Source organism: Amphibalanus amphitrite, unplaced genomic scaffold (genome assembly GCF_019059575.1).
Source record: "Amphibalanus amphitrite isolate SeventyFive unplaced genomic scaffold, NRLGWU_Aamphi_draft 000264F_arrow, whole genome shotgun sequence".
In the NCBI taxonomy this organism is placed as follows: Eukaryota; Metazoa; Arthropoda; class Thecostraca; order Balanomorpha; family Balanidae; genus Amphibalanus; species Amphibalanus amphitrite.
Window position 1 is genome coordinate 281,187 of NW_024881759.1, and position 23,900 is coordinate 305,086.

Sequence of the window (23,900 nt, forward strand, 5' to 3'; positions counted from 1 at the left end):
GTCAGTTTTTGGAGCTGAATTCGAATTTAGCAACCATATGAACATTTACGAAGTAGTTTTGGTGCCTTCGTAACATGTTACGAAGCTGTCAGAGGCGGTTGCCACCTACTACGAATACCCTTACTGGTTGACCTGACCTGACCTGACCCGACCTGGCCTAAATACATGAAGACATCATCTGTGGTCAAAACTAACATGATATTCGTGATCAGCACCCCGAAAAACCCCATAGCAGCCACACTTTACGACGTTCTAACAGGTCCCGATTTTCCCGCCTTTGGGGTCATTGACCTGACCTGCAAGGTCAACCAATGACCTAGGACCTTAAAATTGGGTATCATCGGCTTCCTCTCGTCACGGGCAACACGCTCGTTTTTTCCGCGAAGCTCTAGCTCGATCAGGGGCGAAACGGCAAGGGGGGGGTCCAACGGACCCCCCCCCCCCCCCCCTTATACGTTCGCGGCTGGAAAAACACCAATACGGGCGAGGGTTATGGCACAAAAAGTACACGGGCTTGCATATCCGCATGCACACGCGTACATAAACACACGGTTCGTCATATCCTGAGCATGTCCTGAGTCTGCATGATCGGTAGGCGTCAGCGTGAGGATCTCATATTCTGGCCACCTGCTCCTACTCATCAGATCGCTCCTGCGGGCGGTGCGACTTATGATCGTCACTGGATCCCTGGAAAAGAGAATGTCATAAGCATTGTGAAAAGGATTAACCCGCGCCCTGCTGGGGGGGGGTGTTTGAACACCCCCCCCCCCTGTGGTTTTTCGCGGATATCTCAAAAACGGCGGCGCGGAGCGCCGCCGTTTTTAGTACACCTTATCATACATCAATTCTACACATGTTGTGAAAATTTCAGACCAAGGTCATTCAAGGTCAGGTCACCAGGTCACTTGAAGTGACCTCACCTCATAAAAAGTTTCAATGTCTGCCATAGCTACACCGAGTGACCGATCGCTTTGAAACTTTCAGCGATTACTAAGAGCAATAGCATGTACAAAATGTATATCTCAGAATTTTTATATCGATGACCTAAGGTCAGGTCAATTTTGCGACCTCCCCATTATAAGTCAATGGGAGAAAATTGAAATGCGCCTCTTTTGGACGAAAAGCATTATAAACACTCCCAAACACTGAATTACAAGTGGTTTAGACACACTGAACATGAAAATGGTGTCCGTGACCCCTGGTTATGCCCCTGAGGTCATCTTAGGTCACGAATGGTATCTAACAGTTTTTCGCAAATAACTTTTGATAGAGGCATGCTAGAACGATGAAAACGCCTTAGATGTGTTCAGCTCGACGATACGAATCGACTGATATGCAACATGACCCTTTCCGGTCAGGTCATGACCTTGACCTGAGGTCAAATTTTGAAGTTGACCTTTCAAGGTCAAGTTATAGTTCATTCGATGCGTCTTGACGAGAGGAACACGATGCCGGTAAAAGTAAGCTCGCACAAGGTTTGGGTCAAAAGTTATTGCAGAAAAACTGTTTCCGAAAAAATCGGTTATTTTTGCAGTTTTTACCCCCTGCAGGCAAAACCGTTGACGCTAGGTCAAATCTGAGAGAATTACTCAGAAAGAGCGTTAATAGGGCTATCGAATGCACTTTTCCGCAGCGCTGTAGCTCTATTGGTTCCCGAGTTATGCGTTGGCTTCTTGGAAATTGTCGACATTCGACCTGGAAATCGGCGAAATTTTGCCTTCAATGACCTCTGGTGACCTGACCTTTGACCTGACCAAAAAATTGACCGAAGTGATTTCGTCATTATTTTTTACGCTCTTTCGAACGCCGCCTTTCGCGTATCGCTACGTGGCCCAGGAGCCGAGTTAGAAGGGGGGGTGTTTGAACACCCCCCCCCCCCCCCAGCAGGGCGTGGAAATCCAGGACCCCCAGCAGGGCGCGGGTTAAGAAATAGAAATGGGTCCAAAGAGGGGAGAACCATAATCTCCAAATATAGGTCAGGCATAAACTGAGGTCAGTAGACGTCATTAAAGCCCGTTATGCTGTGATCCTAACAGTTTTACAGAGTCCCGACAATGCGCGCAATGACTACCTGCATCCACCTGCCCACCTGCCTGCAACTACAAAGAGGCCAGAGGGCGTCTCGAAATCAAAACGTTCTCTGTACATCGATCAATGTCATGTGTGATTTTATTTCAAACGAGCGTTTTGGTCTGCTATGATCATATGCAAGACAGGTAAGTATTTCCATTACGGTTCGCAAGTTTTCATTATATTGACCAATACACTGGACCGAGGCTCCTCTGCGCTCAGTGGAGACTGCTTACCGAGAGCGTCTTCTTCAGCCAGGTCTTGTTGTTGAAGTTCATCTTGCCGTCGAAGTAGAAGTCGTTGACGTGGTTGAGTAGCTGGTCCACCTTCTCAGGAAACTGGGCCGATGGATCCTTGCCCTGCAAAATGGTAGATGAATTAGGCAGGATCACCTGACAGCTAGGATCCTTAAACGCTGACGGAGCGATCCGGAGAGGACATGACGATCGACTGAGTCACTGATCAGGCTCGACCTCAGACACTTTAGCTCCTCATGATCGCCGTACTCACCGCGTCTCCATCGCCGTCCGTTGCCGACAGCGGTCCGATGGCGTTGATTTTCGGCTTGCCGATGCCGGTCATCAGCTTCATACGGTTGACTAAGAAGTCGATGACCTCGTACTCGTTGCCCTGCTTCATCAGGTCGTTCTTCACCTGTGAACAGTCCATAACCATGTCGCCGTCTGGTCTGTGGTGTTTGAAGGGATCAGTAGGTAGTCGAGTTTGTGATGAGAATAACGTTGGCGGCTAGAAGATCCAAGTTAGTTATTCAAGTATCGTTGCCGCTGTTTGCTACTGAAGCATTTTACCGCGTTCGCGGTTCGCAAAGGAATAGGTACTGTGCGGAGTAGCCTTCTTACATTCCAAAGCCGGTAACTAATTGGGATTTTGCGACCTTTTCCAGCTAATATCATATTGTGGATTTTCTAGCAAATAGGTATCAGCAAAGACCATGCTCCTCTCATCCTCTGTAGTAATTAGGAGGCCAATCTTTCAACGCACGCGACATAATCCCGATAGAATTGTGGTTGATCGCTTGAGGCATTATGCAAGTGAAAACTCCATAATAGATGGCTACCGACACTCTACACACGCAACTACGCAGATAATTCATGTTGCATAATAACTCACGGCCTGGAAGCTCTTGATAATGATGGTGAGGAAGATGTTGATGAAGATGCATGTCATAGAAATGGTGAACGTGAAGAACATTACGGGTCCGAACACCGCATTCGCCTGCTGTATCTCCGCGAACTTGAACTTCCCTGAAATATTGTCCAATCAGTCAGAACTATCTTCGCAATATCAGTTATGGTATAGCGTGCATTGATCTGTCCCCATAAGTCATATCATGCAACAATGTTGCATTCTAACTAGATGGGATATAAGTACCTATGTCGTCGCCGATTAACGATAAGTAGTGCTGAGAAGTTAAAGTGCACGCACACTCACCTAGCATCATAGCGAAGGATGACTCAATGCTTATGATGACGTTCGCAAAATCTTCTGTGGCGAAGCCGAACAGGAGGAAGAATGTAAAGCTGAACGATGCAAACAGCTGCAAAGAAAAGTTGACAATGAAATGAAACGGTTGCAGGTAGGTGCATACAGCACTAAGTATACGTACTTGGGCCTACTTTATGGGTTTTTAGGATAGTAGTTTTAACGTCTTCGTGAAGAATGTGTGGGACATGAATTGCAAACGTCAGCGGCTATTTTTTTCTTTTAGCTTACCACAAAGAAGATAATGATGAATCCCCAGAGATCGCCAGCGCATTGTTTCAGTGTCGATGTCAGGAATCCCATTCGCTTGTTGAAGCGGAGCAGCTTGATGAACTTCAGTGTGCCGAAGAACACTAAGAAGCCGATGATGTAGCCGAAAGTCTATAACACAAACGGGCAGAGGTGTCAGTGTTGTGTGAAAAGATGCCGTCCTTCGCGCCATTTCGTGCTTTATGTTTCATGGAATCCGTGAAAGAGGTTTTATGATCACTTAGCGTTTTTTTTTTTGCTAATTAAATTTGGACGAATGTTCGTGAAAATGCTGGTTCCAACGCAATGATAGCACGAGCAGAAGAAAGGGATCAAAATAGGTCATCCCAAAGTGATAAAATGTCCTCAACGGTTTTCTCGTTTTCTAGATAACTTTGATCGAGGCCAAGTCCGAGACTTCGGTCCCGGCTTATCCGGGTAACAGTAGGTTAAAACTTTCCGTTCTGTGTCCACGTAGAAGAAATCCGTAAACATGTGTTCCTAATCACTTCATTTGTACCTCTTTTTGGGGAGTAAAAATGTAAATGAGGACAGCGAAATAATTACAATTTTTTCATCGCAAATTTCAACCAAACAGTTCAAAGAGAGACGTTTATAAATTAAGTTCTAAAGAGCTCGAGAGCCGGGAGCTCAAGCATAGCAAAGTGATATTGGCGTTTGTCATTGACATCCGATGGCATCTGTGAGTACGAAGCAGTCTTCAGCAAAAGACCTCGCCGGTGATCGTGATGATACAGTTGTCGACATGGGCAAGAGTTCTGGACAAGTGCGGCCGGCGGCCTCTGATCCTCCCCCAAACGTCGTCGGCAGCGACTCGGACGACCCGTTCACGATGGTGGTCGTTCTGGTGGCCTGGGTGCTGATCGTGGCCACGCTGCCCGTCTCCGTGTGGTTCTGCATCCACGTGGTGCAGGAGTACGAGCGGGCCGTGGTGTTCCGGCTGGGCCGGTTGCGCTCCGGCGGCGCCCTCGGGCCCGGCTGGTTCTTCCTCATCCCCTGGGTCGAAAGATACCGACTGGTGGACCTGCGCGTCGTCTCGTTCGACGTGCCGCCGCAGGAGCTGCTCACCCGGGACTCGGTCACCGTTTCCGTGGACGCCGTCGTCTTCTACCGCGTCTCCAAGCCAGTGATGGCTGTGGCCAACGTCACCGACTTCTCGCTGTCGACCCGTTTCCTGGCGGCCTCCACGCTGCGGAACACGCTGGGCACGCGCGCGCTGGCCAACATCCTCAGCGACCGGGAGGCGATCGCCGCTCACATGCAGGAGAGCTTGGACACGGCCACCGATCCGTGGGGCGTCAAGGTGGACCGGGTCGAGATCAAGGACGTGCGGCTGCCCGTGCAGCTGCAGCGCGCCATGGCTGCCGAGGCCGAGGCGGCCCGCGAGGCGCGCGCTAAGGTGATCGCCGCAGAGGGCGAGCTGACCGCGTCCCGAGCCCTGAAGGAGGCTGCCGAGGTGATGTCCAATAGCCCCAGTGCGCTTCAGCTGCGCTACCTGCAGACGCTAAACGCCATCGCTGCTGAAAAGAACTCTACAATAATTTTCCCGCTACCCATCGACATTGTCCAACATTTTGTCAAGAGGTGAATCACGAATGCGTGCCTTATCACCTTTGAAGAGTTGCAAACATAATCTCCAAACGATGAAAAGACGGGAAGTTGATAGAAATTTGAGGAAAGGTCGACAAAGGATAGAATTCGATTGTGCGGCAAGAGCGACAAGGATGACGGAATGAAAGCCTGAAGTAGAGAACTAGTGAGCGGAGCTATAACAGACCTATATGACCTGATATACGGTATGAGGCCTATGAGAGCGATGATGCTGAAAAGTGAAAGGCACTAGTTCAGTTTGCGTTAAGTTTGTTCAGTTTGTTTGCGTCTTGTTAAGTTGTTTTAAACATTCAATCACTCACATTGAAATATACATTTAACGCGGAGCTCGTACTGACATGAATCACTAGGCATTAATTCATCTGCATCGCTGTTTTCCCAGTACCAAAAAATATAAGGCAAGCCTGTATGGTTATAATTATAAGTATCGTTGAGTACCAATTACCATGTCCACGGTTCATCGACCTTACACGTTCCTCAATTTCAAACAGCAACTCTCACTAATTCTCACCTCGTCAAGATACGACACTTGCTGCAGCTTGATGTAGCCTCTTCCTTTCGTTTTATCGTAGGTGTCCACGATTCCGTTCGCAAGGAACATCCTGAAAATCAAATTATGCTGGTAAGATGTACAGTGGGTCTATTTAAGATCTCCAGAGCCACCACGTGGCGCTACGGTCGGGGTAGGGCGAGTCCAAATCCCGAGGGAAGTGAGGTCACCGGTCATTGTGGGGGAAGGAGGGAGGGGGAGTGACGCGGTATCACGGCGCATGGGGCGTGCGTAGCGCCGGGAGTGGACCGCCCAGGGCCGCCCGCCACTGCGCCGAGGCTGAGGGGAGGGGATGATGGTTGCGGGTGCGTTCACTCCGGTATGGTGGTATCCTGTTCATGTGGAACCGGCAAGAACGCGACTGAAGGGAATCATTATCTCAAACAAACGGGCAAGCCAGAGGCAGCGTCAGTTCCAGCCAAAATGTTGAACAATGATAATTGAAATCTAGGACGTATTCATAGCATGCAACTTTTCAGTCGATAGTTGCATGATGCTTTTCATGATGCATGATGAGGCTTTTCTAAACTGTTATTTGAGTTCGATATTTTTCATTTGGCACGTTCAGTTTTGGTGGGTTTTATCGGGTCGAAAGAATCAGAAAAGAAAAAAGAGTTGAAATGGCTCCAGACAAATGACCAAAAATATTTTCCTGAAAAATGAAACTTAGCTAAACGTTTATAAGCGATAATTTTGACTTTTGGGGAGGATATTGGGGAAAGATGTCATCGTGCTTAGCTGTGTTGCAGTAGAAGGAAAGGGTTTGGTTGTGTCTAGATAAAACCAGACCCGGGAGTGGGGCTCGAACTCACGACATCGCGTTCAGCTCACAGGTTACCCAACCTCAACGCTACGAGCACCTATCGCCCTGCGCAGCTTGCTCAGTATTTCGGCTAAAGTTCGGCCAAAGTGTCTGACGTCTGTCAATGTCACGAGGCGAAACCCCGAGGTAAATGTCCGTCCCGGTAGCTCGGTCGGTAGAGCGTTGGACTCCATGTGCCATGTGGTGAAGGCGCACGTCCCGGTTGCAAAAGTCCGGGTTCGAAACACGACGTGTGCTTGACGTTTTTTTTTAGCCTCCTGACGGGTATGGTTGTGGTTGGTGACATGCCGCTGCCAGGCGACGTCAGTGAGGGGACCGGCCGCGCGCGGCTTTGTGCGCACGTTAAAATTTGAACTCTAAACCATAGACCATTTTGCCATAGACTAAACCTCAAAACCATAGTCTGCAATAGACCAGGAATTGCTTGATCGGAGGGTAGATGGCAGGGTCAACGCTTAACAAGCTCAGCTTAGCGGGGACTCTGTCCTTGTGATTCCTTCCATTCAAAAGGTTCGGGCCAAATTTATATTAAAAAGGGGGGAGCCGAACCAGGTTGGGCCGAGTTGAACCAGGCTGGACCGGGGTCATACATGCAATCATGGTCAGACAATACAGAAGTTTATTTCGGGTCAAATATTTTTATTAACTGATCTTATTGTTTTTTTAGCTTACACGTATAATAACTTTTAGCTTTTTATAACTCGAGACTTCATGCACAGAAATGTGGCGTTCGTCCACTTTTCCTCATCGTCTCTTAGCGACTTGATTTCATGTGGTGGCGGAACGGTGGGGGGGGGGGGGGGGGCATCGGGGCACCGTGCCCCCGTTTGATTTTTGGCATTTTAACATTAGCCCTATGGGCGTTGCTTGGAAAGAATGGGACCAAAAGTCGGCAGTGCCCCCACTTCATTAAAGGTGTTCCGCCGCCACTGCTTGATTTGACCCTAAAGGCGTCTTACCAGCAAAAAAAAAAAAAATCACCTGCGTTATACCTAAATATTTGCCCAAGGGCGCTCTACGCAAGAAACGCCAGCCGGTCAAAAAACTGGCGAACGAATACGATCTTTCTAGTGCTTTAATTATATTCAATGAAAATTTCAGGAGACATAGATAATATTAATCCTTATTCCTTATAGCTAGGCGCTCGGAGCATTCGCTAGCATTCCATTGCCAGCTGCATTATCAACGCCACATTTGCATTACTCTGGGTGCATCATAAGTAACAGTAGGTGAACCGGCCACAGCAAAACCATGCCTCATTATCCTTTCCTTCCAAGCTGCCAAGCTAACCGGCCGCCCGGCCCACCACCGCGATATGGAACAACACTGGAGCGCGCCATTTGCCTACGGCAGTGCCCCACCGCGCCGGGGCTGTTTGACAGGTCACCCGCACCGTGACCTCGCCACCCCCCCCCCCCCCTCCCCGCCCACCTCCCCATCGGGCCCAGCTCGGTAGTGACCTCTCCTTGAATTTGACATGGACTCGACTAAGGCTCAACGCCATCTAGTTACGTCTGGAGATCCTAATAAGATCCACTGTACATACACATGCGAAACAATTTGTTAACAAATATGTTTAGTTCAGTCGAACAGTGACTTTTATAAACATTGATACTTTCTTAAAAATGATTATTTCAGTCAAACAGCGACTTTTATAAATATTGATACTTTCTTAAAAATGATTATTTGTGAAGAACGAATACGTGCAATTTATGTCAGGGTGATTAAGCGCTCTCATTTTCTTCCATGGGGAATGCCTTATAGTTGAGGTTATCTTTTCTGCCCTTACCTACATATATAGTAAAAATGCTGGAAACCATTTACCTGTACAGGTAGAATACGATAGCCGTGTAGCCCAGAACTGTAACCGTCAGCTCTAGGTAGTTCCACGGGTCGTTCAGATACTCGCCCTTCTGCTTTTTAGCCCTCTTCACTTCACGCACCGTGTAGTATATGATGAAGATAACAAACGACACCTAGAACGACAGGTGGCGGTTATCACACATCCGTGACCCAAGATGCATAGGTAATGGAAATTACCGTGAATATGAGATAAGATTTAAAAAGCGACGTAAAGATACTAAAACAATTTATGGTGATTAATGCGATAAGAGTGCATAATTACAAGTCGCTACTTGGGAAGCGTGAGTCATACAAGAGTGCAACTTGGAGCCTTCAGAATTGACTTACGTCGCAGATTAGGACAAAGAGACCGAAGCCGGAGTTGTAATTCAGCAGTCTCAGTGGCTTGAACTTGAAGAAGGGAGTTATTCCACCTGAAATCGGCAAGTCATAAATGTCAAAGAAATACTGTCCTCGTCATTGAAATTAGTAAGTATATCAATTTCATAATCTATCAGGGAACTGACAAATGGCTCGATTACTCCAGGATGGGGTCACATCGCAGGTCATGTCTTCCTGTTGCGGAACCGTAAACCACTGGCTTGCTAGTGAGTATGAAATATCCCTCGCCCTGGTTGGGCCCGCGTTCTGCGCACGTACCGTCCGGGCTGAACTCGGCCACGATGGTGCAGTCCACGAACAGGTTGACCTGCGGGTTGAATAGCGAGAACTCGATGAACACGGCGCGCGTCTTCTCGTCGATCCAGCGCTGCTCCTGGAGACGCCACATCTCGCTGATGAGACGAGCTCGGCTGCCCTTCAGGTCCACCACGTATCTGAAAACACACATTTGCACACACAGTGAGATGTGCTGCTTTTGAATTTCATTACGCCGTAAAACACATTCCCTCTGCTGCTTCCTCTGTAACACGGAGTCGCACGGCTAAGGAGAATCTATCCATATTTCATAGTCCCTCTTCGTACCCCTGTCCAGTCTGCTTCAGAGTACTTACCCTCCTCCGCCGTACCAGCCGAGGTCGCCCCAGAACGGGTACGAGTCCAGGCTGGAGGCGCTCCTGTGACGGTACTCCTTCAGGTTGAACGGCCGCTTTTTGGCCAGAGAGGCGTTCCAGCCGAGGCCGAAGTCTCCGCTCTCCTCATATAATAAGTTGCTGAACTTGTGGCAGTCGCGGGTAACGTTTCGCATCACTTTGGGCACACGGCATGTATCTGAAATCATGGGAGTAGTCGTGAGACAGAGTTTGCTGACTCAAGCTTCTGCCATCATGGAAAAATCCCGTTTTACATGCCCGTTTCTAACACTCGGGCATTACCGTAGCATTAATGGCACACTCTCGGATTATCTGTCCGTGGAATGAGCCTGATAGAACGTCCGACAGTACTTACTCTTCTCTCTGATGCGGACCTGGCGCATCACGCCATTACCGAGCAGAAGATGCACCCTATCGCTGATGAGTTTCTTCTCTTTGCCCTTCGGCTTTCCTCCAGCATAGTCGACATCGATTTTCAGCTCTGGAACCATCACTGAACGCGTCCAGTTCCAGAAACGTGTCTCATTACGGACCTGAAAGGGAAAAATGTTTTGTTTTTTAACTACATAGGCAACCGGTTTAACCGATACGGTCGCTTTTCCCTTTCCACAGGAGCGCACGCAAATTCCGGTAGATGCGCACATACCTCCCGTCCCGGTAATATCGTTCATCCTCCCGATAGGAGTTTACATACCTCGTGTGAACTCGAAAGGAGTACACATGCCTCGCATATGCTCCTCGTCAGGCTTTCTGTTCCCTCCCGATAGGAGCACTCATATTTACCTTGCTAAAGTTCACATATCTACGGGTAAGAGCACACGTACCATCCGGTAGGAGAGCCACGGATCCGCCGGCTGCAGGAAGTGGTTCTCCAGCGACTCGCGGATCAGGTAGCAGTTGGGGTCGCGCGAGCCGTAGCTGATGGTGAGCAGAATCCACAGGAAGAAGGCGTAGGCGGCCATCTCTTGCAGGATGTCCCACATCTTCACCTCCTTCTGACGCTCGCGCTTGGCCGCCTCGATTTTGGCTGGATCCACCGGCTTGTATTCAATCTTTCGTTCCTTCTTCTTTTTGCCAGTTGCTGCGGGTCATGGAAGGATGAGAGATCCTGATCATAATAATATATAACATTGTTAAATTTTCGATGGACCATTGAGATATTTATATGTGCCATGTGGTTTGTGCTAACGCGCAATATGACTGATAAAGACCAACGTAAGTATTTGACCATCTGCCTGTTTGCAGCCCTCTGACTTGTGGTTAACACAACTCACGTGCGGCGTGCAGCCATTCCTCGTCGTTGCTCAGCGCTGGCTCCTGTTCGTCGTCGTCCAGGTCGTCGTGGCCGTCATCCAGTTTCTTACAGACGGCCGAGACCAGAACAGCCGTGAGCAGCACCTGGGGGTGGATAGGAATCGGTGAAGTCCTTCCGAGAGACGGACGGTCAATATGTCCCGTCGGCAGTGCCATATATTTAGCAGTTGGCCCATTCTCGCATTGCTCATTATATATTTGTCCGTAGTACTTAACGCTGAGATCAATTTAAAACAAACCTTATGAATTGGGAGTCAAGTACTCAGATGCATACCTTGATTGGCTGCGTGAGTAGAACCGACGAGAAGAAAGAGATGATCAGTGAGGTCAGCCACTTGGTGGTCTTCTCGTTGCCAAAGGTGATGCCGTACGCCCACAGGAAGAAGATGGAGGCGCCCATGCTGGCGAACGTCAGGAACCAGGCGAAGAACACGCACCACCTGACGAGGAGAGCGACAGTTCAGCATCGTCGTTCAGAATCGTCTAATCGTCGTTTGCTTATATTGATGTTTGGGAACCCAGGGAGTTAAGTTGGCTTGGCTCTATGGACTGTGGTCTGTGGTAAACCTTTTTCAGCAGTTATCTTTGGAGATCTTTTTTTTGAAAATCTCAAACCGCTATAATGCACCTCAAATCAACTGTAAACCTACAATCGTCGATTTTATCAAGCAGATTTAAGAGACTCCTGTCGTCGCCATTTCGCGCTCAAGAGGAGACTGTTGACTACTGCTGACCATGGCAGGGTGAAGGGCTTCTTTTTCTTGGCGGCGGTGTCGGCCAGAGACTCGCTGCCCACACTGCGCGTGTCGCTGTCTGTGCTGCGAGCCGCGCTGCGGGGCGTTCCAGTCGACTCCGGCGCGTCCGGGAACTTGCCCGACTCGCGCTGCTCTTTTCCTGCGGTATAGGAAGGGCGGTTGAGTAACTGGTAGGGAAGGGTGCTATGAGGCGCAAAGGGGCGACTAAGTCGCTAGGGCGGAATACAGTGGGACAACTGTGTCGCTGCAGCGAAGTGCAATACGGCTAGGGACAGCGGTGCTTAGTTGAAAGCACCGGAAAACAGCATGCATCCTGAGTAGTATAGAAACAGAATGCAAAGGTGGTAGAAGAACGGAAATCAAGGAGGCTCTCAACAAGCTCAAAACGGAAGAAATGTCATAGGTAAATCAATGGTTCGTGCAGGCTCAACATCGAGATACGGCTATAGTACAGCTCTACAAAACTAGCTGCAACATCGAGATCGAACGTTATAGTTTATGAATACTCACGCTGACTTTCGATGGCCTTCTCGATTCGGTTCTCTTTGAGGTGGCGCGGGCGTGACTTTCTGAAGAGCAGAATAATTAGGAAGGACGGCGGGAACACGATCAGGTTGGACATGACGCCGACTCCAATCTGCTCCGGACTGAGCGAGAACGGTCCGAACGAGATGGAGCCGGTGCCCGGCTGCTGCGGCACCAGGCCGTACCACATGGCGTTCACCAGCATCGACAGGTACAGCAGCGCCATGCAGGCCGAGACGCGCTGCACGCGCGTGAACCGGCTGCGCGGCGGCCGCATGAAGACCGAGAACCACAGGTGGCCGTCAGAGAGGTTCCTGCGAGAGGTCGTGTTGAAGAGGTGCTGGAACTGCAGCATCTGCTCCCGGCCGGCCACCGGCAGCAGGCGGTCGATCTGGAACGGAACCACAGTCCCAGTGACAGGATGCGCCCATAGCTGCGGCTTGTCTGACGTTAAATCCATGTCATGATTATTCCGCTGAAATTATTTCCACCTAGTCAGTAAGCGGTGGCGCCAATTGTAAGCCCACAAAGCCTCCGCGCAAATTTGTAATTTGTCGCCCTCCTCCACCATACATCCACTCCTTAGTCCCACAGTTAACTTACCACACCCTCCCCTGCTCACCTGACCGTCTCCCTCCTCCACGGCGAACCACTTGTTGGCGATGAACTGCCACTTCTCTCCGGTCTGCACGTCGCGCACCACCATGAAGTTGAGGTACCAGGAGGCGGCCCCGCCCTTGCCCGAGTTGTCGTGCCAGATGCGCAGGTAGCTGAGCTGGCCCAGCGGACGCGCCGTAGCCATCACGAAACTGTCGGTGGCCGAGCGGCGCAGGATCGGTCGCTGCGGGTCGGCCAGCGTGCGCACGTCCGTCTCGTCCCGCTCGCCGGACAGAATGAACTGCACCTTGCTGTCACACTCCGAGTTGGTCTTGTTGCCGGTAATGATGAGTATCTCGTACAGGTACTGCCAAAGTAAAAGAGCATCAGACCCAGACCAGATAGTTATTATCAAGGTCAGTTTTCCCGTAACTGCTCTTTCCGTACGAACAAGACACTGCTTCACTATGATATCAGTCGTACTTTGCCGTCCAGCGATAAATATGAAGTTCCAGCAACGCTTTTAGCCAGATAAAATCGGCGTGAAAGTGACCAGTTAGTTCAACGAATCTAACCACGTCCACTGCCCCACGAGAGGCACGACTTTCAACGTTCGTCACGTTAGGTAACGGACAATTCTATTATGTGCTGCATTGATCTTGAGATGCCAATGACTCATGTTAGCAAATTGGTTATTGGCGGCCGCTTTGTCGGTATGCCGTGCTCACCTTGTGGTTAGGGTTATTATCAGGCAGTGGTGTGGCGCCGACCTGCTGAACATCCTTCTTATCTTTCCATCTCGCCCAGAACATCAGAATCAGGTAGATGGCGAACGATATAATCAGAGTGAGATAAATTGAAAGATTGTCGGCGAAACCTGTAAGAGAGAAAAGCGTCACGATAAGCGTCTTAGCAAACATCGACAGCATGATCGTCATCTGTCCTGCTGAAAGACGCAGCTCATAGCGCACTAGACTCACGAGAATACAACAAAAACTTACTGGCGTTGGCGAACACGTAGTCGAAGTCAATGGCGTTAGGCATGACGAAGAAGCCTGATCCGAACGAAGTCAGATGGTTGCAGGAGCACATAGTCGCCTTGTGGTTGGCGTCGGTTACCTGGCGACACGAAGGCTAAGATTGCAACCACAGACATAGGCGAGGCACCACAAACGACGCGCAACGTCAGTTTGTTAGCCCTTTTCGTCCTCCAATTATTCATTCATTAATTCATTCATTCATTCATTTATTCATTCATTGAATCATTTTTAGCTACGGGTCATAAAAATACATAGTCGATACCTTGATTTTCTTAGAGGCGCTTAGCAATTAACAACGAGCATCGGAACCTCCAGCGTAATGTGTGTAATTGTATCTGCCCGCGTTTGGCACACTATCTCACCGTGCATCCGTCGCTATCCCATGTGTCGCTGAGCGTGTTGTAGAACAGGCAGCCCGAGGTGTACACCCGTACCGTGTAGTTGGTCGAGTAGATGTGCGTCATGTTGGACATGGTCAGGTTCACCGAGGTCGGGTCGTCGAAGAACATCTGAGGACAGTCGTGCGACATTGATTAGGCATACGATAAATGCTGATGATATTAGCGGGTTAGGATACGCCCAGTCTGCTGCTTATCTCAGCGTCTTTTTATCTTTACGTTTTCGTAAGAGAGATAACTAAATGCAATCAGATCACAGCAAGTAATGTCATCCACCGTTATAGTGTTTTCATGTCATCGCAGTTCCTCAGAGCTCGTGTGTCATGCAGAGATCCCTCCTCACCACTCCGTACTTCCCGATTTAATGTGTTTTTTGCGTAGGGCTCCGCGACTTCAGGCTGCCGTGCCTTGGTCCGATGTTCCATTCCTCACTCCCATGTTGTGCCGCTGAACTCACCTCGTCGTCTGTGGTGTTGGAGAACTCTGCCACGCCGATCCAGTATTCACCAGTCATGTTGTCCACGTACCAGTCCGGTACGAATATGTCGTACAGCGGGAACGAGTAAAGCAGCGAGTCGTTACCGTACGGGTCGTACGGCTCCAGCGCGCGGTTCGGCACTGAGGACGAGCGCAAGACGGATCGTTAACAAAGGGGTCACACGGGTCGGCTTGGTTCCGAAAATGAATATATTAGCGAGTTGTAAATGTTTCAGTCACTTGACTTCATAACCCGGTTCAGCGCAGTCAACTCTGCCACTTGGAGTTCAGCAGATGCAACACTGTTAAAAAAGATTAGCAGTTTAGTGCTAAATCGTGCGCTATTCATTTGCTATTCAGGTTGTATTTGCACCCTAATGAGAGACTATAAGAGCGCTAGGAGGACCTTAAATGAACGCTTAGGGTGCACGTAACATGTTTACATCCTCTTTTGAGATGGGTATTGCGACTATCCACCTTGCTCCCAACACCTTGGTACCAATTGCTGGCCGTGCCGGCCACTACCGGGTCCGCAGGTTGACTCACCGACCCGCAGCCGGACGTATTCCGAGATGTAGTTGGTGGGCTCCACCGGCTCTGCGTCGGGCAGCGATCCGTCAGTGGGTGTGGGCGTCACCAGCACGGGCGTGCACTGCGCGTCCGTCTGCTGCGTGGTCGGGTCCTCCGTGGTGGACGTGACGTCCTGACTGCCGCCTCCATTCCCCTGCCCTTGTCCGTTTCCCCGCATACGGGCCAGCATGGGCTCGGCTGTGGTCGTCGGCGCCGGTGTGGTGGAGCCGACCGTGATGAGGTCCTCCTCACACATCACAGAGGCTGGAGGGATACCGACACAGTTTATACATCACTGACGATCGAGAGGCGACGTCAAAGCTCACACAGCTGACCATAGATAGATACCGACACAGTTCAAACAAAACGGACACTGGAGACTGAAGAGGCGGCACATTTCGCACATCACTGACGGCGGAGAGACACCAACATCGACACTGGAGAAGCAGGGATGCGAGCTCACAGTTCAGCGCATCTAACTGCAGCAAATCATTAATCCATCGTTTAACGTTCTAAATATTCGATGTGCCAGGGCTGGTTGGTGTACGTACGCTCGGTGACCGCTCCGGGAATGCAGGTCTGGTTGGTACCCCGTGTGGCGTTCACACCCTCCAGTTCCTCACAGGTGGGCACTGTGAACAACCAAAGATCCACATCAGTTAGTAAGCGTGGAGTATAAGCGCAAAGTTGGGTTATAAATAGGTGCTTTTAATAATCCTGTTTTTTTTTCGGGTAGATTTGCCTGGAAGCACACGTTATACATATATAGAAAGACAATATTTTGCTAATTTATCTAACCAAACACATACCTACAAGTGCCGGATATAAAATACTGAATGAAAATGTCTATTTATTCTGCAATTGTATTGCAACATTTCGACAGCCATTATTTATGGGGGGCCGGGGCGTTGTACATTCCCTATCTGAACAGATAATTTTTGAACGGAGACGGAAGCATAACGGCATACGAAGTCTCTCAAAATCTTAATTGAAAAGATTTTCTTAATAAACTTAAATGCTTATAATCTGTATTGTGTTCAAGCTCGGCGACAGCTGTAACTTCGCTAGAAGTGGCAGAAGTGGCCAACGCCTGAAGGTATACTGCACCGCATGATGGTGCAGCTTAAAACTCCCGTTAGATGGCAGCAGTGATATGCGCCTGCTGTTACTTGAACCCGGTTTACATAGCATTTTTGACGAGGCTCTAGCTCGTTAATTTGGCGATAATTTCGATGCAGTGGTCTTCAAATATTTAGAGGGGATCATTTTGTAAATTGTTAAGCACCATTGGCATCTTTTGCAACATCACGGACGGAGATATAAGCTTGCAACAAACCCTATGTAAACACGTCTATTGTGCCGCATAATGCAGTTTCAAACTCTCCCGCTAGATGGCAGTAACACTCTACGCATGAAGTTATGCTTTACCGCATGGCGCATAGCAGACTACACCTTTGATCTTTCCCGCCAGATGGCAGCAGGGGTATGCGCCTGCAGAGTTGGCCTACGTTACGTTATTTTGAAGTTTTCGGTAACCCGTAGCTGTCAGTACCGTTTCGTAGCTTAATTGGGATGTTTCGGTAGCGTAGTACGGAAAATAATAGAATAACGTAGGAACTACGAAATGGATTCCGTAGCAATTACAGGTCAGCTGTATTTGTATAAGGTACATAATTTTTTTTCGGTTTACTCATATCGTATATGCCTGATACGCGACGCAATGATGAATTCACTGGCCCAATCAAAATTGTGCGCGTGTATGACTGACTACACTATTATATATATATATATATATATATATATATATATATATATATATATATATATATATATGAATGCAGAATGGGTATATAATTGTCAAAGAATAGATTAAGGTGATGATGCATACAATATATATTGGTGTCCCAAGATCCGGTTTGAATCAAAGGTCAGGTATGTCAAGTTTCAGCTCTATCACCAGCGTATTCGGAGCTATCGCGAAAAAAAAACCTTAGGGGGCGCGGCACTCCCCCCGGCCGGCGAGGGTTGAGAGACGATTGATGGATAAAGGAGGGGAGCTACTGGGTAGTGGATGATGACATATTGCATAACGTAGTACGATAAAATAATTTGCTGCGTTAATTAACAAATACCGTAATTCAGTAACGTAGCAATATATAACGTATCGTAATTCGGTATCGTAGTTTTGGCCAAAAAAGCAAACGTAGCGTAACGTAGTGCGTAACGTAACGTAGCGCAGGCCAACTCTGTGCGCCTGCACCTATGCTGCACCGCACACGGCACAGCACACTGTAGATTCGAAACTTTCCGCTAGATGGCAGGAGGTAACTACGCCTGAAGTTAGATTGCACCGCATGACATACTGCTTCTAAAACCTCCCGCTAGATGGCAGGAATGGTCAACGCCTAAAGCTGCACTGCACCGCACAACAGAATACAGCTTTGAACGCTCTCGCTAGATGGCAGCAGTGGACTGCGCCTGAAGCTATGCTGCGACGCAATGTCGCATACTGGCCGCCCGGTCGTTAGATGCGCGTAAACAGAAAATATGCAACACCGCATTGTATTTGATATGTATCATGGAATGTCGGTGCTGTTTAAGTGTTTACACAAAGCTAGGCTTATCTGTATACCTACAACGGTGACCTATCTTCGCTACGTCTGTCGCAAGGAGGTAGTGCAAAAAAAAGAGCAGTAGCGGCATCAACTCCCCTTTGGCTGATGGACGAGTCAGCACATACCTCTTATGGTGGTCATTGGAACTGCTGTCGTGATTGGAATCGGCTCTTCCATTGGCTCCTGGGAAACTGAAAAAGAAAAATATTGATATAGTTGATTCATGAAAGCAGTCGGCTGTGATCAGTAAATTATAATTTGTCAGACTTACAACTTGCATTTTGCTAAATCAGGAAAATAGAAGCATAGGAATGAGGACTGCTGCGCCACGGCTCCTCACTCTCCAGGACAGAACTTTTTTCATCCATTCCCAGAGGCAATATTAAAAGTGTTATTCAATTAAGACCTGCAAGGAGAATGTTGTTGTAAGTTTTATAAGTTTAAAGCGCATACCATGTTACACTTGCGTTACTCAGTCAGAGAGACCCGAGCCAGCCCAGGGAGGAGTCGAGCACTGATCAATGACCATTGCCTACAAAGTTGATGGGCAGCTGTCCATTACCGTGCCGTTTGAACCCATCCTCACTACTCACTGTCCACGGTGAAGTTGATGGGCAGCTGCCCATTCCCGTGCCGTTTGAACCCATCCTCACTACTCACTGTCCACGGTGAAGTTGATGGGCAGCTGCCCATTCCCGTGCTGTTTGAACCCATCCTCACTACTCACTATCCACGGTGAAGTTGATAAGTAGCTGTCCATTACCGTGCCGTTTGAACCCATCCTCACTACTCACTATCCACGGTGAAGTTGACGGGCAGCTGCACCTTCCAGACCCAGTCGTAGTGCGTCAGGTTGGGCTTGTTGCCGCGCTTCATGAAGACGACTAACTGCGCGTCCGGCCGCGACACGGACACCTCCACGTTGATGGCCACGTACGGGTGGGTGACGTTGAACGAGTGATATACCATGATCTCCTTGGGGTTCGGCTGCGGCTCCACGAACGTCGGGTCTGCCGATACATGACACAAATGTAGGATGAACATAATGGTGAGATCGTCTGATGGCAAACTTGTTGGATAAAATATTGCTTCAGGTGTCAATTATTATGAATAATCTTTCATGAACAAGACGTTTGATGATCCTTTGATATGCGCCACTTGCGTAGCTAGTGACAGCCACCATAGCATTTATTGCTAGTGTGCACTGTGCAAGGAACGTTATAAAAATCTATCAGCATGAATGCTCTTTTCTAAACTTCACGCTCACACCGGCTCCATTTCTAGTGAAAATAATTAATGCTGTCACGCATATTGGTGAGAACTGAAAAATCTAGTGCAACGGCACCGGTCCGTGCCGGTCGTCACTCACCTGGCAGCACGGGTTTCTCGCCCTTCTTCCCTCGCGGCACGGTGATGCGCACCCGCTGGTGGCTGGGCAGATCGTACACGGGCACCTGCTCCAGGTCCGTGGTGCCCGGCAGCTGCTGCACCAGCTTCAGCTGCAGGTTCGACGAGTCCTTGCTGACGGCGTCCGTTCCATCGCCGTACGACTGGCGGCGTAGGGAACCGAGGTCAACAGGGTCAACTCAGGTCAATCGACCTCAACTGGGTTTCCTCACCAAGTAAAGTCACCGTTTCGTTCCCCATACCATCATACTGAGCAAGTAAACAGCGCTGGTATATCTGCATTTTGCTTTATTTGTGGTAGATAGTTAGAAAAGACGATTGCTCCACTAACGGGAAAGATGGGGATTTGCAGACCAAATAATTCAAACAAGTAAGTGATTGGGAACGGTCAACTCCGATATGACGAACGGCTTCCACTCACATAGAGTAGTGTGGGCCAGTTGATGGCTTGCAGGCCGACGGTCATGTTGTAGGCAGCGCTGCAGTTGGCCTCCTCGTGCAGGACGGCGCACAGGCTGGGGAACTGATACTCGGCCTCTCCCAGACGCATACGGTAGCCGGCCAGCGCCCAGCCCTCCATCCTGAGGACGCACCATGCCACACGTGAGAATTGGGATGGTCAGTACTCGACAGTGGTAGGCATATTCTTTTGCTTTACAAAACAGGCAGGAGCAATACGAAGTGCCTGCAACGTCCGGTCGGATACGTCAGTAGCGTTTGACGGAAACTCCGATAGAAGACAGAAGAAACATCTTCGGCAGAGGCCGCGGTGCAGCGGCTTCTGTTATCGTCTCTGAGCGCAGTGGCTACTCACATGACCAGAGTCATCTCCAGACCGTCCGGGGTCTTCAGCGTGAACGGGTCTTCGCCAGGCAGCGCGATCGACATCAGCTTGTCCTGCATCTGCTTCACCGACTCCAGCATCGTCGGCACCTGGCTCGCCGCTTTGCGTTTCTGGTCCTGTAGGTGGAGTAATATGAAGGGTCAGCGCTGCGCTCGTGCTTCTTTCACTGCTCAAGTACAAACGAATTATGAAATTAAATTGGCGCGAATAGTTACAAAGTTTTTCAAGCAAAACCATTAACCAAGCGAAAAACAAGTAGGAAAAAGGTGCAGGCAGACAACAAATATCAACAACAGAGCTTTAACAGATTCATCGCCAATAAACGATACGGAAGCGCCATCCGCTCCACCACCTCTTCTATCTTCCCCGCTACCACCGGTTCGCTAGCAAACTGGCGAGTGGCGTTACACATCCCCTTACCAGCAGCGCCAGTTCTTTGGCCGTCTTGCAGGGCAGGGCGTCAGGGTCGTCCGGGTCGGGCGTGGTGGGTTCCGCCTCCTCGTCCTCCTCACAGAGCGGGTAGTCGGGAATGTCGAGACTGCGCCGACGCCGCGCCGCCGCCATGTCCGACGGCACCAGCTCGCCGTTCAGGTTCGTGTTGTCGATACCCTGAGGTGGAAGGCGGGGAGGTCTGAACAGTGACTCGCGACGACCCTGGTATGCGTCGTTGTGTGCGTAACTCCTAAAGGGAGTAATTAGGTAAAATAATCCATTGCGCAGCTTTGCATGGCAACGCAAATAATTTTTCGAAAGCTGTATATGGAAGCAACTAGCAGAGTCATAACTAGGCATATTTGCCAATTACTTCACTAGAACCTTTTTCTTCATGAAAGTTACATTTTCGGCGTTTCGAGTCAACAAGCGGGCTCACATGCACTAAACGGTTTCCGTGTGTTAACTAGCGGAGGACACATACCTTGCCCACGGCGGTGACACTGCCCAGGCTGCTGGTGACCATGCCTCCCGCCTGCTGCGGGTCGTTCAGCGTGCCGTTCAGCAGCACCGACTGCAGGCACGTGCCACCGATCGCTCCGATGGCCGCGTCCTTACCTGTGGCACGGGTGACAGCGAACGGGCTAACGTCTCTGACACAGACTGGTGACAGTAGAGTGCGTATTTATAACATTGCATCCGAGATATAACGGAAATTACATCGAACGACGATATCAGGCTGAGCAGTGAGCATGGGATTGCAAAAAATATAGGCATTGTCTTCCAATGAACAGGAAAATAAAACCGATCAAATATTGGGAGTAAGATGTATGTACACAGTTACAAAGTTGAAACTTGCACCGCGCAAAAAGCTCATCGGAGGCACCGAGGTACCAGCGCCCAATTTCAGGATTCACGCAATGCACTCTTCCCGCCCGTGGTATTTATAATGTGTATCACCGTCAAATATCCCAAAATGCTCGCCACTTCGAGCCTCACCAGCCGAGTCGAGGGCCTTCCCGTCACCGACGATGGCTCCGGTGGTGCCCAGCACCATGGTGCAGTCATCCAGCGTGTTCTGGTTCAGGTTGTCCAGCTGACTCAGCATCTCACGGTTCTCCTGCACACAGAAAAATCCACACAATCAACATTTGATGATCAGTTCACCCTGCTTATGAAAACGGCATCCATATATCATAATCGTTATGTGCACACTTTTCTGCTTGTGTAGACGTCATACTGAGCAACGCATTTCTTCTAGCCCACGACTTCCCTACTCACATTGGGATCGTTCTTAGCGCCTCACTATAATCGCTCTTACTTGACCAGTAATCCCAGCACCTACAAAAATGTCATTCTTACATGGCGGCTTTATAAACGGGGTCACCGATAGAATAATTAGGTAAAATTACAATCCCTGCACAAGGTTTGGACCGAATGGGATGGCAGGTCTGGAACGATAGAGTTGGTCCGAAATGGTCATATGGTCAAATGGTCCGAAATGGTCCTAGACAGTATTCAGTAGTCCACTATCCTAGTCAGTGGACTGTTATCACCACGCCCCGTGTGGATTGTCCATGATGGTAATACAATACAATACATACATACATACATACATATACTGAATTGTACATACAGCCGGGGCTGTTTAGGATAGTCCGGACCGGTCGAGTTTTTTTATCCAATGCTCTACATCTCTCGACGCATCTTACCAATGCCTTGTTGTCGAGTGCCTCGAGCCGTTTCCGCTCCTGTTCGGCCTGTATCTCCAGAAGCTCTTCGGGATCCATGGTCTCCGTCTCGACCGACTCGTCGTAGTAGTCATAGGCCGGAGTGGTGGTGGCCTCCGTCTGTCAGCCACGGCCAGGGATCATCGTTTTCATTTCATTTAGTTGAGAAGGTGCTTCGGCCCTTACGGACCATTGCGCACTGTATGTGTTCATTGCCAGGGATCGGTCAGGCTTTTGTAGACACAGTTCTACAGGGTCTCAAAGAAAATACTATCAACAGACAGCAGTGCTCCAGGATTTACAATATAGAGCTTTTATAGCTCGTTGCAGTTACTACCATTACCCAACATTCGATTGTAAAATGTCAGCACTATGCAGTGAGGAGCCCCTCCCGGCCCCCTGCCAGTCAGGTGCCGCTCCCGGCACCCACCGGGTCGTCAGGCAGCTCGATATCGGCCAGAGACGTGCGGGCCTGCAGCAACTGGCTCAGTCGCGGCTGGTCGCCCTCGCCCATGGCCCGAGGCACGTCCTTTTTCAGCTCCCAGGTGGCGTACTCGCCCTTAGTCGGCAGCGAGGTCTGGGGAGAGGGGCGAGAAGTAGGACTTCGACCACATTTCAACGTGTGAGGAAATAATATCAGCGCAATCCTAACTAAAATTCAGAGCATCAAACAAATTATTGTGATGATCAAAGTAAGCTTACTTTTGTTAATTGCATTATCTGATCTTACCGTTATATGATCGATGAAGATGTCACGGGAAGCGTCATAGTTATCAGATATGGTCATCCATAACTCCCAATCGCCATATGGAAAGACGAACTTGCCCTTCCGGTCTTTTCCGAACTTCATGATGATAATATATCCTTCGATCGGATGTTTAACTAGAAAGAAACAGACGAAAAAAAGTAAGAAAATGCTTACAAATAATGTTGAAATATTGACATTCGCTAACCTGAATTCTTGGCCACATAATGACATACGGACAAAATTAGAGCTCACATAATTAGTTAGCATAATTAAAGCACGTTAATTTAAGTAACATAAAACGCATAATTTGAGTTCGTTTGCCTTCTACCAAGTGCAGCAACAAAAGTCAAACATTTCTCTTTTGGAGCTGATGGTTGATTAAGGTAATGATGCCTCGTTGCATTGCAGCTAGTTGTTGCTCATTTTCACCAACTTACTGAAGAATACGTATTTTCCGATTTTGTCCTTGTCCGGATCTTTGAAGTCGATGCATTCAACATACCAATCTTCGGTCAGAGCTCTACCAGGCGTCGGAAGATTCGCCAATGCAACATCTGCAACAAGTATGTAAAGCAGTGGATTGAAAAGAGCACCGAGTTCCAGGGAAATATAAATTAGTTCCACCACAGTAAGATCGGCCGCAAAATTGCTTTCAACCCTTTCAACGATTAATCTATAGTATATTCGTACCTTTGAAGTCAATTTGAACTTGACACCTCTCATTTCT

The 23,900-nt window shown here is 49.1% G+C and overlaps 2 protein-coding genes and 1 long non-coding RNA gene across 3 annotated transcripts; 1 reads left to right on the plus strand and 2 right to left on the minus strand.

Moving 5' to 3' along the window:
* Positions 1-496: 496 nt before the first annotated feature.
* On the minus strand, positions 497-22,485 carry LOC122386825 (polycystic kidney disease protein 1-like 2). The gene is made up of 33 exons (XM_043376462.1): positions 22,408-22,485; positions 21,695-21,815; positions 21,180-21,313; positions 20,684-20,872; positions 20,234-20,379; positions 19,841-20,000; positions 19,382-19,562; positions 18,807-19,022; positions 18,138-18,203; positions 15,949-16,029; positions 15,374-15,661; positions 14,808-14,968; positions 14,315-14,461; positions 13,914-14,031; positions 13,641-13,789; positions 12,938-13,279; positions 12,301-12,706; positions 11,770-11,929; positions 11,310-11,475; positions 10,996-11,119; positions 10,546-10,802; positions 10,077-10,254; positions 9,683-9,899; positions 9,330-9,505; positions 9,018-9,103; positions 8,652-8,803; positions 5,966-6,056; positions 3,805-3,954; positions 3,523-3,628; positions 3,202-3,335; positions 2,581-2,724; positions 2,307-2,429; positions 497-687 (listed from the first exon to the last, which is right to left on the minus strand). The coding sequence occupies exons 1-33, from the start codon at positions 22,483-22,485 to the stop codon at positions 634-636; spliced, it is 5,301 nt and encodes a 1,766-aa protein (XP_043232397.1). The 3' UTR covers positions 497-633.
* LOC122386854 (band 7 protein AGAP004871-like) lies at positions 4,162-5,780 on the plus strand. The gene has a single exon (XM_043376529.1). The coding sequence runs from the start codon at positions 4,517-4,519 to the stop codon at positions 5,429-5,431; it is 915 nt and encodes a 304-aa protein (XP_043232464.1). The 5' UTR covers positions 4,162-4,516; the 3' UTR covers positions 5,432-5,780.
* Positions 22,486-22,902: 417 nt separating the features above from the next.
* Positions 22,903-23,722, minus strand: LOC122386857. Its single transcript, XR_006257441.1, has 3 exons — positions 23,611-23,722; positions 23,156-23,307; positions 22,903-23,002 (listed from the first exon to the last, which is right to left on the minus strand). It is a non-coding gene; the product is annotated as an uncharacterized LOC122386857 (long non-coding RNA).
* Positions 23,723-23,900: the final 178 nt, after the last annotated feature.